An 18,996-nucleotide genomic window follows, 5' to 3' on the forward strand; every position below is an offset into this window, starting at 1 on the left:
GTCATGTTCCCATGCATCTGCTGCCCTTGTCCTTCTAGTTGGTAGAGGTCACGAGTTTGGAAGGTGCTGTCTAAGGAGCCTTGATGCATTTCTGCAGTGCATCTTGTAGATGGTACACACTGCTGCCACTGTGCGTCGATGGTGGAGGGACTGTTTGTAGATGGGGTGCCAATCAAGCGGACTGCTTTGTCCTGGATGGTGTCGAGCTTCTTGAGTGTTGTTAGAGCTGCACCCATCCAGGCAAGTGGAGAGTATTCCATCACACTCCTCACTTGTGCCTTTTTTTTTTCTTTTTTTTCCAAGGTGGCCTTTATACCCCAGGCCCCTTTTATATTTTTCATGTCGAGGGGGCCTTTATTCCTCAGGCCCCCTTTATATACATATTTACAAAAATAACTTTCTTAAAACCAGATAAATAAACCAAAAACTCAAATTAAAATGCCATTCTCGGCGTCGATGATGCACTCCAGTCCCTGCGGTGCCCACCGGTCGCGGAAGGCCTCAAGCGTACTGGCAGACACCGCATGCTCCCTCTACAGGGACACCCCGGCGCGGACTGACTTGTGCCTTGTTGATGGTGGACAGGCTTTGGGGAGACAGGAGGTGAGTTACCCGCCACAGACGTCCCAGCCTCTGACCTGCTCGTGTAGCCACAGTATTTATATGGCTGGTGCAGTTCAGTTTCTGGTCAATGGTAACCCCACGATGTTGATAGTGGGGGGATCCAGCAATGGTAATACCATTGAATGTCAAGGGGTGATGGTTAGATTCTCTCTAGTTTGAGGCAGTCATTGCCTGGCACTTGTGTGATGCAAATGTTACTTGCCACTTATCAGCCCAAGCCTGGATATTGTCCAGGTCTTGCCACATGTGGACACGGGCTGCTTCAGTATCTGAGGAGTTGCGGATAGAGCTAAACCTGAAGGTGAGATGAAGTCATGGTTGGGAGGAGGCCCCCGTGGAACATAAACCCCGGCAGGGAGCAGCTGGCTGAATGGCCTGTAAATACAAAGTCCCCCTTCCCCATGGCAAGATCCCACCAACAGCAATGCGATAAACAACCAGATCACCTGTTTGTTTTTTTTATAAAGCGACATTGAGTCGAAGGATAAATATTAGCCCCAGGACACCGAGGAGAGCTCCCTCCTGCTCTTCTTCCAACAGTGGTAAGCGGGATCTTTAACGTCCATCCGAGAGGGCAGTCGGGTCCTGGGTTTTAACGTCTCCTCTGAAAGATAGCCCCTCCGACAGTGCAAGCTGAGAGGAGAGAGGGAGGCCCACAGAGGCAATGACCCTTTAGAGACTCGAATCCATGCGACGTGGTGGATTCTGACATCATCCTCTTGTTACTCTGGGATTTAACTCCCTCTGTTTCAGTGGCAGGATATGTTGACAGGGTGGATAGGAGGAGGCTCGTGCAAAGCATCAACACCTTTTGGGCCGAATGGCCTGTTTCTGTGCTGTACGTACTGTGTGATTAAGCAGTGCAAATGCACTGGTGAATATATCATTTATTGTGAGGGGAATTAAATAAAACAGTAGGGAGGTTATGCATCAGCTATACAGGGCATTGGTGAGACCACATCTGGAGTACTGTGTACAGTACTGGTCTCCTTATTTAAGGAAGGATGTAAATGCATTGGAAGCAGTTCAGAGAAGGTTTACTAGATTAATACCTGGAATGGGCGGGTTGTCTTATGAGGAAAGGGTGGACAGGCTGGGCTTGTATCCGCTGGAGTTTAGAAGAGTAAGAGACGACTTGATTGAAACATAGAAGATCCTGAGGGGTCTTGACAGGGTGGATGTGGAAAGGATGTTTCCCCTTGTGGGAGAATCTAGAACTAGGGGTCACTGTTTAAAAATAAGGGGTCGCCCATTTAAGACTGAGATGAGGAGAAATTTTTTCTCTGAGGGTCGTGAGTCTTTGGAATTCTCTTCCTCAAAAGGCGGTGGAAGCAGAGTCTTTGAATATTTTTAAGGCAGAGGTAGATAGATTCTTGATAAACAAGGGGGTGAAAGGTTATCGGGGGTAGGTGGGAATGTGGAGTTGAAGTTACAATCAGGTCAGCCATGACCTTGTTGAATGGGAGAGCAGGCTCGAGGGGCCGAGTGGCCTCCTCCTGCTCCAAATTCGTATGTTTGTTTGTATGTGTTTAATCCTATTGAGAAGGGGAGCTGATAGTTGCAGAGAAATGAATTGTGTTGCAGGACTATGGGGGGGTGGGGTTGTGCACACAAGGGAGGGATCACAATGATCTATACAGGAAGGAATCGGCAGTAATGTGCGGCGAGACAGTGCATTTAACATCAGCAGCCATCCCAATGTAAAAATCAGGCAAAAATGGACGCTAAGCCCAAGAGGGTCGTCAGGGTGGAAGAGGTTACAGAAATAGGGAGGGGAGGCGAGGAGAACATTGGAATAGTCATGTCTAAGAGGTAACGAAGACATGGATGAGGGTTGATGGATGGAGGAAGGTGGGAGGATGGAGTGGGCCTGGAGGACCAAACAACTTCACCCCCCTCCCCCACCACACCACCAATCCCCCATCCCAACCCCCTGCTGGAAATGAGCACAAAACCTGCGTTAACAAAACAACCCAAAATAAATTGAGGCTTTCACGTGCGTGTCCGTGTGTGTGTGTGTCTCTTCCTCATTCCCCATGATAAATGCTCCTGTCTTTGCCTTTAAGGGACCAACATTCACTTTAGCTACTCTCTTCCTTTTTACATATTTGGACAAGCTCTTCTTCTCTGAGGAGGTTGTTAATCTTTGGGATTCTCTTCCCCAGCGAGCAGTGGAGGCTGGGTCATAGTATATATTCAAGGCCGAGTTAGACAGATTTTTGACTGACACGGGAGCCAAGGGTTACGGGGGAGGGCAGACAGAAAAGTGGAGTTAAGGCCACAATCAGATCGGCCACGATCTTAATGAATGGTGGAGCAGGCTCGAGGGGCCGAATGGCCTACTCCTGCTGCTATTTCTTATGTTATGTTCTTATGTTACAATTGCTCCCAATGAGAGGGAGGGTGGGGAACCCCAACATGAGCTGAGGGCAGGTAAACGATGAAAAAGACAGCAGGGATTGGGAGTGGGGTGGGGAGAAAGAGAAACACACAAACTGGAGTCGCACATGCGAGGTCCAAATGAGAAGCAGCTCAGTTTATTCTTAACCTGGACAGACAGATGGTGATCAAGAACCTCGTTTGGGTACAGGAAGCCCCCCCTGCGTCGCCATGTGCCTGGTTGGGGAGGGGTGGGGGAATGCACAGCCACCCTGATCTGTCCTGCTCCCTGTCTATCAAGGGGAGGCGGGGGGGGAACAACCAGCTCCGCCTCCACTCCTGGTCCTCCACCGCCTGGGAGCGGCTTGGCGAGGGATTTGACACCAGGCCCCCCCCCACCCCGCCGCACAAGGGTTTTTTGGGGGTGGGGGAGGGCAGCAGGGGCACGGTTACGCTCTGCCGTTGGCGGTGGGGGCGTGGGCCCCGACCCGCTCGTTGATGTGGCCGTTGGACCAGTCGCGCCGGATATCGTCCAGGTGCTCGTCGAAGTCCACCAGCCGGCCGTACGCCCGACCCTCCATCAGCTCGCTCACCAGGGACCGCGTGCCCACCCAGTCGCGCCACATCACCCTGCGGGCCAAAAAACACACACCGGGCAGGGTGTTACACCAAGCGCAAGCACTCGGACACAGCATCTCTGACCGGGGTGGGAGGGTCAGGCGCTGACCTTTCACCCTCTGGTGACCTGACCGGTGGAGGGGGGGGGGGTGGGGAAGAGGGTGGGTGGATTGGTCAAATTAAGCCCAGCTCCGAAACCAGGCAGCGCTCGACGTCCAAATGAATCGCTTCTGAAGCGCAGCCACCATTGTTGCGTTGGCTGCCATATAGCACACAGCAAGATCCAACAGACAGCAGAAGCACTGGTTAACTTTTTTTTTTAAAGATTGGTTTTGGTGCGAGGGAGGAATATTGGACACTTTGGTGAACTCCCTCTGCCTCTTCTCCCAATGGCGGCTGTGGGATTCTTTACCTCCCCCCGCAAGGGCAGATTGGGAGGGGCGGGGGTGGCAATCGGGCCCTCTTGTTGACGTCTCATCTGAAGCTGGCAATGCTACACCAGGTCTGCCGATCCCGACCATACAGCTAGAAGGGGTTGGTCTGAATAGCTGAGCTGATCCATTCAGGGGACTATGACTTGTTGGCATTCAGGAGGATTTGGGGCCCTTATACACAAAACACAGAAAGTTAACGTGCAGCTACAGCAAGCGATTAGGAAGGCAAATGGCAGGTTGGCCTTTATTGCAAAGGGGATTGGACTACAGGAATAAGGAAGTCTTGCTACAATTGTACAGGGCTTTGGTGAGGCCACATCTGGAATACTGTGTGCAGTTTTGGTCTGTTTACCCAAGGAAGTGTATACTTGCCTTGGAGGCAGTGCAATGATTCCTGGGATGAGGGGGATTGTCCTGTAATGGAGAGACTGGGTAAATTGGGTCTGTGCTCTCTAGAGCAGAGAAGAATCAGGTGTTTTGAAACATACAAGATTCCGGAGGGGGCTTGACAGGGTAGATACTGAAAGGTTGTTTCCGCTGGTCGGGCAAATTTAGAATACGGGGGACACAGTCTCAGGATAAGGGAAAGTGGAGTTGAGGCTGAAGATCAGCCGTGATCGGATTGAATGGTGAAGTAGGTTCGAGGGGACGATTGGTCAACTCCTGCACCTATTTCTTACGCTTTTGTGTTCTTATGTGAGCTGCAATGGTGTCACCCATGGCACCCCGGTGTGCTGGGACTAAATGAAAACTGGTCGTTATTGCACCGCTGCTTGCGGGATCTTGCTGTACGCAAGATGGCTGCAGCGTGTCCTGCATTACAGCAGCGACGACACCTCAAAAATGACCTCCCAAAGCAGTTTACAGGCAACCAAGTACTTTTTGAAGTGTCGTCACTGTTGGAACGCGGGGGAAACGCGGCAGCCAGGATACGCACAGCAAGCTCCCACAAACAGCAAGTGCGATAAAGTGTGACCAGTTAATCTGCTTTTGTGACGGTCAATGAGGGATAAATATTGGCTGCAGGACAACCGGGGAGAACTCCCCCGCTCTCAGATCGGATAACTCAGCAGGGCCAAATGGGTCGGTCAGAACCAGTGCTCTTGCAGCCCTGTGTGGGGCTCAGTACCAAATGTAACCCCCTGGCTGGGATCCCCAGCACAAGGCGGGGAGGGGAGGGGGGAGGGGTGCAGGGTTATGGAACCTGGGCCATTCCTGCTCTGTAATATTATACAGTGGGAGGTGAGGGCGCAAAATCTACACACCAGAGTACTGAGGGGTTGATGTATGAAATTATTAATTGTTTACCCCTCTGAACCCGGCCGCCCTGGGGGCCAGTGGTGCCCGCGGGCCTGGGTCCCGCCAGCCCAGGCCTGAGTTTTGTCCTGATGGTGCCGTCCTTGCTAGGACCCTCCCTCGGGAAAAGGGGGGAAACGCGCGCCCCCGTGTGACGCGACGGGGCGTATCGTACCGCAGGGGGGGCGGTGACGCAGGACGTGCCGGCCCATCGCTCTCTTGCTCTGAGGTCACCGAACCCGCCAAGGTCACTCACAGATTCTTGTCCTTGGGCGTCCACTTGCCGTCCTGCCGCTCGTGCACGATGACCGCTGGCCCGCCGTACTCCCCTGACAGCTTGGCGTTGTCCAGCTGGAGGAGAGAGTGGCGGCAGTGAATAAAACAACAGTGCACCTCACACTGACCCGACGGGATCAATTCCACCATCCTTTCCCCACCCACCCTCCCCTGCGATTCCCACACTGACCAGACAGATTATACCATTGTGTTAAACATTCCCTCGCCCTATGCCAGGGCATCGGACACACCCAAATGTTCATTACACCACTCAACATTCAGTTCTGGGCCCTTTCTGTGCTTTGGGCGTATAACTGCTTGATCGGTGAGCACCAGACAGAGCAGGAAGAGGCCAGGGTCCAGCCCCCTTCGCAAGAACGTAAGAAACAGGAGCAGCAGGAGGCCATTCGGCCCCTCGAGCCTGCTCCGCCATTCAAGAAGATCATGGCTAATCTAATTTTGGCCTCAACTCCACTTTCCTGCCTACCCCCATCCCCCCTACCTCCTCCCTCCCCCCCCACCCTCCCATAACTCCCTGGTAGATCAAAAATTAACTCAGTCTTGAATATATTCAGTGATCCAGCCTCCACAGCTCTCTGGGAAGAGAATTCCAAATATTAACAACCCTCAGCGAAGAAATTCCTCCTCATCTCTGTCTTAAATGGGAGACCCCTTATTCTGAAACTGTACCCCTTTGTTCTAGATTCCCCCACAAAGGGGGACATCCTCATAGCAGCTACCCTGTCAAACCCACCTCACAATCAGAATACGTTTCAATAAGATCACCTCTCATTCTTCTAAACTCCAACGAGTATCGGCCCAACTTGCTCACCCTTTCCTCATAAGACAACCCCTTCATCCCAGGAATCAGCCGAGTGAACTTTCTCTGAACTGCCTCCAATGCAACTATATCCCTCCTTAAATAAGACCAAAACTGTAGGCAGTACTCTAGACGTGGTCTCACTAACGCCCTGTACAGTTGTAGCAAGACTTCCCTACTTTTACACAGTTAGCTGAACCCTGCCAGGAGCAGTGGGGGGGGGGGGGGGGGGGGGGGGTGGTGCGGGGAATGAGGGCAGCTGAACTGGTCTCCGATGGGAGAGGACGGAGAGAGAATGGGCCACGGATCCTGCTACTGGTCAGAATCTGAAGACTACTGCTGGAGAGGTTACATGTGTGTAAATACAATGCAAGTACAGGATTAAATCTGGACTGTGATACCCCTCCCTCATCAGTGGGCGAAGGATCACCTCCCAGCTCCCCTAATCCCCGAGCACACTGACAGCCACAGGGTCTCACAGCATGCGGTAGTCAACGCTTTCAGGAGAGGAGGGGGAAATGCTGATGAGTCATAGAGGGCACGGAGGGAGGCTGTTCGGCCCATTGAGTCCATGCCTGCTCTCCATGGAGCTATCCCGTCAGTCTCCATCCCCTGTTCGATCCCCGTAGTCCTACAAGTTTATTTCCTTCGAGTGCCCATCCAATTTCCTTTTGAAGTCATTGATCGTCTCCGCTTCCACCTCACGCTTGTCAGTATTAAATTCCATCTGCCACCCGTCTGCCCATTCTGCTCATCTATCTATATCCTGTCGCAAGCAGTTCGTATCATCCTCACTGTTTGCCACTCCTTCAAATTTGGTATCATCGGCAAATTTGGAAATTCTACTCTGTATCCCAAGATCCAAGTCATTTAGATATAGTTTTTTAAAAAAAGCAGTGGTCCCAGCACTGACCCTTGGGGAACACCACTGTCTACCATCCTCCAGTCTGAAAAACAACCATTTTACCACAACTATAAATTTGTTAACCCAGCTTTTATGTGGTACTTTATCATAGAGTCATTGAGTTATACAGCACAGAAACAGGCCCTTCGGCCCACCGCGTCCACGCCGACCATCAAGCTGATCTATTCTAATCCCATTTTCCAGCACCTGGCCCATAGCCTTGTATGCTATGGCGTTTCAAGTGCTCATCTAAATACTTCTTTAACGTTATATATCAAACACGTACTTAAAAACCAGCTAGACTACATCTACCGCATTCCCTTCATCAACCTTCTCTGTTATTTCATCAAAAAATTCAATTAGATTAGTGAAGCCTGATCTGCCTTTTATAAATCCATACTGGCTCTCCTTAATTAATTCAAACCTCTCCAAGTGCCTGTTGATATTTTCCCTGATTATTGTTTCTAAAACCTTACCCACAACTGATGTTAAGCTAACTGACCTGAAATTTTTAGGACTGTCCTTACACCTTTTCTTGAATAAGGGTGTCCCATTTGCCACTCTTCAATCCTCTGGCACCTCCCCCATATCTAGGGAAGTTTGGAAGATTATGGCAAGCCCTTCCACTATCTCCATCCCCACTTCCTTTAGCAACCTGGGAGGCAAGCCACCTGGACCAAGAGACTCATCGACCCGAAGCATAGCCAGCCTTTCCATTACCTCCTCTCTCAATTTTTACCCTGTCCATTGCCTCTACTCTCTCCACTTCTACTGATATTTTGTCAGATTCCTCTTCCTTAGTGAGCACTCATGCAAAGTACTTATTAAATATTCTAGCATTGCCCTGCACCACTAAGCATTAATATTACTCTTTATCCCGAACAGGCCCCACTCCTCCTCTTACTACCTGCTTACTATTTACATGCCAGATGATGATTTTTGGGTTCCCTTTTATGTTGACGGCTATTCTATTCTCATATTCTCTCTTTTACCAGTCTTATTTTCCTCTTCACCGCATCTCTCCACTTATTATGTGGGGCCTGGTTCTCACTTGAAGAATTCAACTATCCTGCATCATCCACCCACTTTTTTTGTTTCATCATAAATTCTATCTCCCTCATCATCCAAGAAGCCCTGTTTTTGGTTCCCCCACCTTTCACCCTTGTTGGAGTCTGTACCTAAAGCATCTCTTCCTTAAAGATAACCCATTGTTCCATTACAGTTTTTCCTGTCAGTCTTTGGTCCCATTCTACCCTGGCTAGATTCCTTCTCATCTAGATCCCTAAAATTAGCCCTTTTCCAATCTGGACATTCTACCTTCTCTCGTTCTTTCCTTTTCTGCACGACTAGTCTCAACCTTATGATACAATGATCGCTCTTACCCAAGTGTTCCCCCACAGACACTTGATCCACTTGGCTCACCTCATTTCCCAGCACCAGATCCAGCAGTGCCTCCTTTCTATATTAAAATAAAAGCAAAATACTGCGGATGCTGGAAACCGGAAATAAAAACAAGAAATGCTGGAAACACTCAGCAGGTCTGGCAGCATCTGTGGAGAGAGAAGCAGAGTTAACGTTTCAGGTCAGTGACCCTTCTTCAGATGCCTCCCTTCTAGTTGGGCTGAGAGCTTCAACCCTCCCTCCCATTTCCTGCTGGGAAACAACGGTCCATGTCTTACCAGGAATTCAGGAGAAATTTCTTCACCCAGAGAATGTGGAAACTCACTACCACACAGAGAGAAATTGAGGGGAATAACGTAGATGCATTTAAGGGGAAGTGAGATAAGCACATGCATTTGTACAGCACCTTTCACAACCTTAGCAAGGCCCAAAGTGTTTTACAGCTTTAAATATAGGAAACGGGGCAGCCAATATGCACACAGCAAGATTTCACAAACAGCAATGCAATAATGAACCCAATCAGCTGATTTTTTTATTTTGTTTTAAGTGATGGAGGGATAAATATTGGCCCCAGGACACCGGGGAGAACTCCCCCCAAACCCTTCTTCAGAATAGGTGGATGTAAAAGATCCCACAGACCACCGAGAGGGCAGACGGAGCCCTCGGTTTTACCTCTCATCCAAAAGACGGCACCTCCGACAGTGCAGCGTTCCCTCAGTACTCCCGGTGCCTGTACTGATGGAGCGCTGCACTTGTCAGAGGTACCGTGTTTCAGACGAGACGTTAAACGGAGGGCATCGCCTGCCCTCTCAGGGGGACGCAAGGGCGAGAAAGATACGTTGCTCGGGTGAGGTGAAGTGAAGTGAAGTGCGGGGGAGGGGGGAGGGAGAGGAGGCTCCTGAGGAGCATAAGCGACGGTCAAATGGCCGTGGATCACTCACCATAATGAGCACAGCTCCTCTGAGGTGCTCAGCCACTCGGTCTCCAATCTTCACGGCGACTGAGTTTGGACTTTAACCGGGAAGAGAAAGAAAAGGACAGAAAAAAGGAAAAGATTAGAGAAAAAGTCAAGGCCTTTTTGCAGGTGAGCTGTGTGCCCCACTGCGTTCTTGGAGAGGTCTGATGTCTGCCGACTCATTCTCCGAGACGGGTTTCACTCAGCAGAAGAAGGCTTCCCCCCCACAGCACCCATTTTCTAAATAGCACTAGTCCCAATTTGGACATTATGTCGGCAGTTCCTTCATCGTTGCTGGGTCAAAACCCTGGAACTCCCCTTCTAACAGCACCGTGGGATTCGAACCCCTGCCCCCACAGCATTGGCCTGAAATACTAGCCTAGTGACATTACCACTAGGTCACCACCTCCCCTCTCCTATGTAACAAGCTCAAGGGGTTGAGCATTCTCAGCCCATGCGGATCAGCGCAGGTGCGAGAGGTTAAGAAGGGTCTGTGAAAGCGCCAGCCGTGACTCGGCGGGTCTCACACTCGAGTCAGAAGTTCGAGACCCCACTCCAGAGCCTCGAGCCCTCGAATCCAGGGCCGACACTTCCCCGGTACCAGTACTGAGGTGCTTTGGGGTCAAAATTTATCCCTCAACTAACATCGCTAAAAAAAAAACAGATGATCACATTGCTGTTTGTGGGATCTTGTGTGCAAATTGGCTGCTGCATTTTCCACATGACAACAGGAAGTATGGTTTAAAAACACTGGTTGTCAAACACTTTGACATCCTGAGGTTGCGAGAGGCGCTAGATAAATGCAAATCCTTTCTTTTCCGTCGTGCAGCACCGCAACGATCGCATCCCACCACCACACCAGGGAACGGATGAGGTAGATAGACAGAAACTATTTCCACAGGTTGGGAAGTCTAGGACTCAGGAACAGAGTCTAAAATTAAAGCCAGACCTTTCAGGAGTGAAATTCGGAAATACTTCCACAGGCAAAGGGTGGCAGAAGTTTGGAATTCTCTTCCTCAAACGGCAATTGATCAATTGTTAATTTTAAATCTGAGATGGAGAGATTTTCGTTGTCCAAAGTTATTAAGAGGTGCGGGACCAAGGCAGGTATATGGAGATAGATCGTTCGATCTTCCGTGATCTCATTGAATGGCGGAACAGGCTCGAGGGGCTGAATGGCCTCCTCTGGTTTCGAAGAGACACTGGGAAGGAACCCAGAGCGCTCCTGGTCTCCAAAAGCTCCCGGACTTTTCCCATGCAAAGCACTGGTGCCGGGCTGCACACTCTTCTCAACTGAACGTTTCGCACACGATAATACGGAGCATCTTTTGATGAAAGCGTGACAGAAAACGGTTTACGTTTTTCCAATCAGTCTCGCCACCACCTCCCACGGGCCGAATTAACCTGCCTCCTCCCCTGGCCATACCCAGACACCCCCTGCATCCCCACACCCAAAACCCCATCCGCCCACTCCCCAACGCAACACGCTGGCAGCCCCTTACCTGGCGTCCCTCACACGGTCGTTGGCCTGGTAATAACCAGCGATCACCTGGTTATTTGCTGCACTCCACAGATCAACCTTTAACAGCAACAGCACGTGATCAATGTTAATCTGTTAATTGTGTGTCAGGGGTTTGATTATACGCAGGGGAAGGGTCTTAGTTGAGCACTGATAAGCAGACGTTTACTGAGACTGGTTGCAGGGTTTTTTTTGAGCGTCATCTTTTTCGGGTTTTTTAAAAAAATCCTTTTGTTCTGCACAATAAATGTGAAACGGAGTAAATATAGGCTCCAGCATTATCCTTCCATAAAGTGCTTTCTGGAATTTAACAGTACATCCTCCTATATCATTCAGCCACTTTACACACCCATCTCAACATCAAGCATTTAGATAAGTAGTAAAAATCTCCCAACGTGCTTCACAGGAGCATAAATCAGACACCGAGCCACAAAAGAAGATATTAGGACAGGTGCTAAAAAGCTTGGTCAGAGAGGTAGGTTTTAAGGAGTGACTTAAAGAAGGAGAGGGAGAGAGAGAGATAGAGAGGCAGAGAGGTTTAGGGAGGGAATTCCAGAGGTTGGGGCCCAGGCAACTTAAGGCACGGCCGTCCAATGGTGGAGAGATTAAAATCGGGGGATACTCAAGAGGCCGGAATTAGAGGAGCGCGGAGATCTCGGAGGGCTGTGAGGCTGGAGGAGGTTACAGGAGATAGGGAGGAGGCGAGGAGGCCATGGTTGGATTCGAAAACAAGGAGGAGAATTTTTTTTTTTAAAAGAGGCATTACCAGACCGGGAGCCAGTGTAGCTCAGTGAGAACAGGGGGTGATAGGGGAACGGGACTTGGTGCAAGTTAGGACACAGGGCAGCAGAGTTTTGGATGACCTCAAGTTCATGGAGGGTAGTCTATGGGAGAGCAGCCGGGAGTGCATTGGAATAGTCAAGTCTAGAGGTAAGGAAGGCGTGATTGAGGCTTTCAGCAGATGAGCAGAGGCAGGGGCGGAGTCGGGCGAGGTTACAGTAGGCGGTCTAGCTAATGAAGAAATAACCCTCCCTCCACCTGCACCCTGCCCGACACCACAATAACAAGGACCCGGGAACACAAGCATCTCCCACCGGCAGCTCCACAGCACAGAAGGGGATTGCACCCCAGACTGTTCTGCTCATTAGATGTGAGTGATGGTGGGTAGACTGTATTTATGGCCCATCCTTAGTCACCTGGACAATATATACGGAAGGGTCAGTCAAGAAAAGGCTGACTGTTCCATCCAGCCTGCCCCAAGTAAATGGCCCCTCACATATCACAATACGGACCCTGACAATTGCACGTAATATGTCAGGAGAGGCGGAAGACTAGATTCAAAACAAAGGTCAATTGAGGAGGGGGGAGGGGAAAAACAATTTCTCTCTGACACCTGTTGTCAATTGAAGCTCGTTCAGGAGGGAGGAGTGCAGCGTACATTTACCACAATGATACCTGGACTCTAAGGGTTAAATTACGAGGTGAGATTAAACAAACTAGGGTTGTATTCCCTGGAATGTAGAAGGTTAACGGGTGATATGATGGAGGTTTTCAAGATATTGAGAGCAGACAGACACAATGAATCTAAGACCAGGGGGCAAAGTCTAAAAATTAGAGCCAGACCCTTCAGGAGTGAGGTTAGGAAACACATCCACACATAAAGGGTGGTAGACGTTTGGAACTCTCTTCCCCAAAACAGCAATTGATGCTCTATCAGTTGTTAATTTTAAATATGAGATTGATAAGAATCTTATTCAAAGGTATTAAATGATACAGGGCAAAGGCAGACATATGGGGTTGAGTCACAGATCAGCCACCATCTCAGCGAATGGCAGAAAGGGCTCGAGAGGGGCTGAATGGCCTCCTCCTGCTGCTATGTTCCTGGGAGATTACATTGATGATATCTACTTCATTGGGTGATCTCTGCCCCAGCCAGGAATTCATCCAGCTCCCTGTAGCCCCCGGTTAAGTAAGTGGGCAAAGACCTGGCAAATGGGGTATAAGGTGGGAAAATGTGAAATTGTCCATTTTAGCAGGAAGAATTTAAAAAAAAACATATCTAAATGGTGAGAGATTGCAGAGCTCTGAGATACAGAGGGATCTGGGTGTCCCAGTGCATGAATCACAAAAGGTTAGTATGCAGGTACAGCACGTAATTAGGAAAGCTAATAGAATGTTATCATTTATTGGAGGTTATGCTTCAGTTATACAGGGCATTGGTGAGACCACACCTGGAGTACTGTGTACAGTACTGGTCTCCTTATTTAAAGAAGGATGTAAATGCATTGGAAGCAGTTCAGAGAAGGTTTACTAGACTAATACCTGGAATGGGCGGGTTTGTCTTATGAGGAAAGATTGGACAGGCTAGGCTTGTATCCACTGGAATTTAGAAGAGTAAGAGGCGACTTGATTGAAACATATAAGATCCTGAGGGGTCTTGACAGGGTGGATGTGGAAAGGATGTTTCCCCTTGTGGGAGAATCTAGAACTAGGGGTCACTGTTTAAAAATAAGGGGTCGTCCATTTAAGACAGAGATGAGGAGAAATGTTTTCTCTCAGAGGGTCGTGAGTCTGTGGAATTCTCTCCCTCAAAAGGAGGTGGAGGCAGAGTCTTTGAATATTTTTAAGGCAGAGGTAGATAGATTCTTGATAAGCAAGGGGGTGAAAGGTTATCGGGGGTAGGTGGGAATGTGGGGTTGAAGTTACAGTCAGATCAGCCATGATCTTGTTGAATGGGAGAGCAGGCTCGAGGGGCCGAGTGGCCTATTCCTGCTCCTGATTCGTATGTTTGTAATCCATACCACCCGTCCCGTCTGGGATCAGCTGACTCGGTGCAGACAGGGTGAGGGTGGGGACGAGGGGGGGGGCACGGGGGAATGAATGGGTGGCATCTGGGATCTTCCTGCCCTGTGTGAGGGCTCAGTACTAGTAGTAGCCCATCCCTCCCTGGCCTCAACGGGATCTAGCGCACGCACCTGATTGAGTGCCACCTCCAACATGACAGTGAGGGCGAGGCAGTTGTGGAAGAGCGGGACGCAGTCCGTCAGGAGCAGGCACTCGCCGTCCGCCTCTGGCACCTTCTCCGCCAGCAGCAGGCCATTCACCGCGCAGGAGGGGTACTTGGCGGCATGGAGCTGCATCTTCACGTAGGCTTGCGCCGAGATCTCCACCTCGGCCATCTTCCGAAAGGGTGGACCAACGTGGTGCCTGAGGAAGGGGAGCGGGGAGTGGAGAGAGAGAGGAAAAAAAAGAGAATTACATGATATTCACAGCACAGAAACTGGGCAACTGCTCTGTGCTGCTGTTTACTTTTTTTTTTCCAAAATATACTTTATTTATAAAAATCTGTAAAAATTACCTTCCCAAACAGTTTAAAACAGCATCAAGTCAAAAAATACAAACAGTGCAAAGATGATCAGTTTCCTTCAATACAATCCTGAGTTGCCTCACAGCCCTTCCATTTCATTGTCATGCCATACACATTTTTACATTTACAGCACACAAAATTTCTCCGATACAGTTCGAGGGGTTTCCCATGGATCCAGCCCCTCAGTTCAGCTTGATGGGGGGGGACCTTACACAGTGGTCTTTCCCCATTGAGCCTTTGCTGCGGCTGCCCCAAGCTTTAGTGCGTCCCTCAGCACGTAGTCCTGGACCTTGGACTGTGCCAGTCTGCAACATTCGGTGGTGGACAACTCTTTGCTGCACACGAGCCTCCTCCCACCCCTCTTCATCTCACCCCTTCAGCTTCTATTCCGTTCTCCCTCATGTCCGTATCCAGCTTCCCCTTAAATGCATCCATACGATTCACCTCAACCTCTCCCAGTGGTAGCCAGTTCCAGGGGGGAGGCAGTGGCGTAGTGGTATCGTCACTGGACTAGTAATCCAGAGGGTCAGACTAAAGCCTGAGTGGGTTCCAATCCCACGACAGCAGATGGTGAAATTTGAATTCAATTAATAAATCTGGAATTAAACAAAAGCTAGTCTACTGGTGAAACCATTGTTGATTGTTGCAAAAACCCATCTCGTTCACTCATTCCCTTTAGGGTAGGAAATCTGCTGTCCTTACCTGGTCTGGCCGACATGTGAATCCAGACCCACAGCAATGTGGTTAACTCTTAACTGCCCTCTGAAATGGCCGAGCAAGACACTCAGTTTCTCAAGGGCAATTCGGTATTACCAATAAATGCTGGCTCACCCACATCCCTTGATCAAATAAATAAAAAAAACATTTTCACCACTCTCTGGATAAAGGAGTTTCTCCTCAATTCCCCATTGGACTTATTGGTGACTAATTTATATTTACGGCCCCAAGTTCTGGTCTCCCCCACCTCCCGCCCACAAGTTGAAACATCTTCTCTGCGCCTACTCTATCATAATCTAAAGACCTCACACACACACGTGGACCCACCTGCACACACGCATGCAGATACATGCATGGACACGGACATGTGTATACACAGACATGGACACACACACACACACACCCACACGTGTGGGCTCTGACATAGAGGCGCACTTGTGCACGTGGACCCACGCGCACACCTGATCTCAGATACAGAAATGTATCCAAGCACATAGAAAACACACGGACACACACACACATGTGGACTCATACATACAGATGCACTCACACACAGCTTCCGGTGCCAGTCACTGCAGCAGTGAGCAATAGCAGGAACCCCTTCTTTCCCCACTACCTCACCCAGCTCATTCAGCAGAGACCCAGTGGAGATGTAACCTGTGCCCAGGCTCAGTACCAACTGTAGCACCTCTCCTAACGCCCGTCCCCAGCTGGCATTGGCTCACTCAGCACACGGCGGGAGGTCAATGTAAGATAGCTTTTACAGGACTCTGCCATTTAGTGCAATGGAAGGGAATTGCTCACCACCAAGGGAGCAGATCCCACTCCCCTTTCACTGTGACCATGCCATGTATCACCATTTCAAACCCTGCCGTGCTCCCCCCCACCACGCATTTCTTATTGTACCCATTAAGCACGGGCAAATAAATTAGCAATAGCAACTGGATAAATGCCCACGGACGAAAGTTTATTTAAAAAATTGTATTTTCAATTTTTTGTTTAAAAACGAGGCGCCTTTTTAGACCCTGGTGAAATCCAGACCCATTGGGAATGTTTCCTGGCGCAACAAACGCCCAGCAGCACCAAGCATGGGCTTCTAGAAACTTCTAGCGCCTCGGGGCATGTGTTGATTTTTTCCACTTTTTTTTTTTGAGAGTGACCTGTGACTTTTCAGAACAGGAGGAGGCCATTCAGCCCCTCGAGCCTATTCTGCCATTCGATTATTTTGCACAAACTTCCAGCAGCTTCAGCCTTCTTCCCGAATCTGCCAGTGCCAATGGATGGAGAAGGAAGGCTGAGATGGGGGGTGGGGTGCATGCGAGGCTGAACGACCTCCTCCTGTTCCTGTGGCGGTGAGGAGAATAGGAGAATGTATTGTTTTTTGAAACTCAGCCCCCCCCCCCCCCCAGTCAGTAAGGTCAGGGGGCGGTGGCAAATAGGCGAATGCATTTAACATTCTACAAACTTCTGGCATCAAGGCGAGCAGGAGGCTGACGTGCCGTTCCTTCTGGAACTTTCCGCAGAGTGGCGTCTTTATTAGAAACTGCCACCTAAGGCAGGGGCTGGAGGAGGGGGTGTGGGGGGGGGGGTTTCTCCTTCCAGAGCCTTCAATCACCCACGTGACATGGTTTTCCACTGGCAGATACATGTCGGGTGGTGGGCGATCCCCTCCATTACCTGCCGTACCCGGGGGTGGGGGGCAAGGGGGTATCCCCATTTCTTTCTCAGAGGGTGGGCATTCAGCGGGAGAACTGGGGGTAGTGGGGGGGGGGGGGGAAGGGGCGGTGGGGAGGAAGGTCAGGTGGGCCTGTGAAATTGAAAGGCGGGACGATTGCTATCCCGTACCCACCATAGCCAGGGACATAGGGGGTGCCCCCATTTCCCACCAGGAAGGCAGGCATTCCCGAGTATCCTCGCCACCTGGGGATGAGGGGCACCACCCCCCCAATTTCCCTCAAGGAAGGCAGGCCATTCTCCTCCAGTACCCACTATACTTGGGAGCAAAGGGGTTGCCCCATTGCCCTCTGACCTCTTCTGCCATGTGCCAACCCAACAAAGAAAGCACCCAGTCAGCACCCTGGGGAATCTCCCCAAACCAGTGTATGAAATGTCAAGAGGGGGAAATGAGGCAATTCCCACCTATGAAATTCCCCCCCGGCTTTGCTGCACATCCCTTTCGACCGCCCCGCCCCAGCCTAGCAACGGCGGACCCTCCCTCCCATTCGGCTGATTGGTGGGCTGTCAGCACGCTGATTGGCTCAATGGCTATCAATCTAGCCCGCCCTGCGCTCTGAGTCGACGCACCGCACGTCCATCAGGCAGGCGGAGCGCCGATTGGTTCTAAACCAATCCTCCCGCCTTTCCATCGCACGGACCCACTAGCCCTTCCCCCACCCCAACCCTACTGCCGTGGTTCCCCCGTTGATTGGTCGAACGGTAACACGTTCCGCTCGCTGAGTGGCCAAGGCAATGGGGCGAGGGCGGGTCAGCGCTGTCCGACCGGTGTCCCGCGATTGGCCGCCGCTCCTGCCAATCAAATGCCGGGGTCAGGGAGGCGCTGCTCAAGAAAGAGAGGAGACAAGAGCGGCAACAAACTGAGAGAGCGGAGTGAAACCGGGACTGCCCATTTAGTGCCCAAACGGCAGCCGTACCTTCGGGGGGGGGGGCGTTATTTTTGTTATACTCACCTTTGCCTGTTTTGATACTTCAAAGCAGGGAAAAAGCCGCCTTTCGCTCTGGCCGAATTAATCACCTGGAAGAGTCCGCTCTGCCAAAATGGCGGCCTAGCAACCGTAGCCGGAGAGCGCGGCCATTTTGTCCCATTTGACCTCTGACTGGGGTGGGGGAAAGCAGCTCTTCTTTACTCGCTGATTGGCTGGAAACTCTGTCAACCATTTCGGCCGCTTCCGGAAGTTAATTCCGGCGATTGGCTGAGGGGGGGGGGCGGTCGCGGCCGCCGATTGGTTCGTGCCGACGTCAATCACCACTTTGTGGCAATGTCACAAGTGGCGGCCCGGTTTGAGACGTCAGCAGCCGATTGGCCAGAACCCCCCTGTCACCTGCGTGACGTAACAATGAAAGGTGGGGGAGGGGATTGGGAACGGGGAGCTGGATGTCAATAAAGGAGCCGCGGCGGAGGCAAGAGTGTCCCTCCCAGAGTCTCAGGCAGAGATTGGGCGAGTCCTCCAGCTTGTCAGTGGGAGGGTGCTGGTAGGGGAATGGGCTTCAGTGCAGCGAATTGGTTCCGGGGCCTCCTTCAGTTTGTGTTTAATCTTCATCAGGAGCCCAGAACTGAGGAGGGAGGAGACATAGAATCGCACAGGACAGAAGGAGGCCATGCGGCCCATTGAGTCTGTGTTGGCTCATTTGAGCAGCAATCCTGTTTGCCCCACAACCCCTGCTCTTTCCCCATATCCTTGCAAACTTTTTCCTTTAAGTGTTTACCCGGTTCCCTTTTGAAGGCTACTACTGAATCTACATCCAGGCTGTGCACTTCAAATCCTAACCACTCAGAATCACAATTGTTACTGTGGAGAAGGAGGCCATTCAGCCCATCGTGTCTGCAACGACTCTCCGACTGAGCAATTCACCTAATGCCATTCCCCCTGCTTTTCTGCCCGTAACCTTGTACATTCTTCCTTTTCATATAACTGTCTAATTCCCTTTTGAATGCTGCAATTGAACCT

The 18,996-nt window shown here is 50.6% G+C and overlaps 1 protein-coding gene across 5 annotated transcripts; it reads right to left on the reverse strand.

The window, feature by feature from the left end:
* Positions 1 to 3,134: 3,134 nt before the first annotated feature.
* Positions 3,135 to 18,138, reverse strand: LOC137348515 (ER membrane protein complex subunit 9-like). Of its 5 annotated transcripts, none has more exons than XM_068013820.1 (6): positions 17,998 to 18,138; positions 14,202 to 14,433; positions 11,210 to 11,286; positions 9,694 to 9,763; positions 5,608 to 5,702; positions 3,135 to 3,633 (listed from the first exon to the last, which is right to left on the reverse strand). In XM_068013820.1, the coding sequence occupies exons 2-6, from the start codon at positions 14,403 to 14,405 to the stop codon at positions 3,453 to 3,455; spliced, it is 627 nt and encodes a 208-aa protein (XP_067869921.1). In that variant the 5' UTR covers positions 14,406 to 14,433; positions 17,998 to 18,138; the 3' UTR covers positions 3,135 to 3,452. The 5 variants fall into 5 exon arrangements, with proteins under 5 accessions (XP_067869921.1, XP_067869920.1, XP_067869922.1 ...); XM_068013819.1 differs by lacking the exon at positions 17,998 to 18,138 and adding an exon at positions 17,450 to 17,492; XM_068013821.1 differs by lacking the exon at positions 17,998 to 18,138 and adding an exon at positions 15,296 to 15,366.
* Positions 18,139 to 18,996: the final 858 nt, after the last annotated feature.

The sequence above is a fragment of the Heterodontus francisci genome, chromosome 34 (assembly GCF_036365525.1).
Source record: "Heterodontus francisci isolate sHetFra1 chromosome 34, sHetFra1.hap1, whole genome shotgun sequence".
Lineage (NCBI taxonomy): Eukaryota > Metazoa > Chordata > Chondrichthyes > Heterodontiformes > Heterodontidae > Heterodontus > Heterodontus francisci.

Bases quoted from the DNA above. Each gene is read 5' to 3' on its own strand.
- LOC137348515 (XM_068013819.1), bottom strand. From the start codon at position 17,481: ATGTGCAGCAAAGCCGGGGGGGAATTTCATAG. The intron at 11,287-14,201 runs GTGCGTGCGCTA...TTGCTGTTAAAG, and splicing joins TGGAGGTGGCACTCAATCAG to GTTGATCTGTGGAGTGCAGC. The intron at 9,764-11,209 runs GTAAGGGGCTGC...TCCCGGTTAAAG, and splicing joins GACCGTGTGAGGGACGCCAG to TCCAAACTCAGTCGCCGTGA.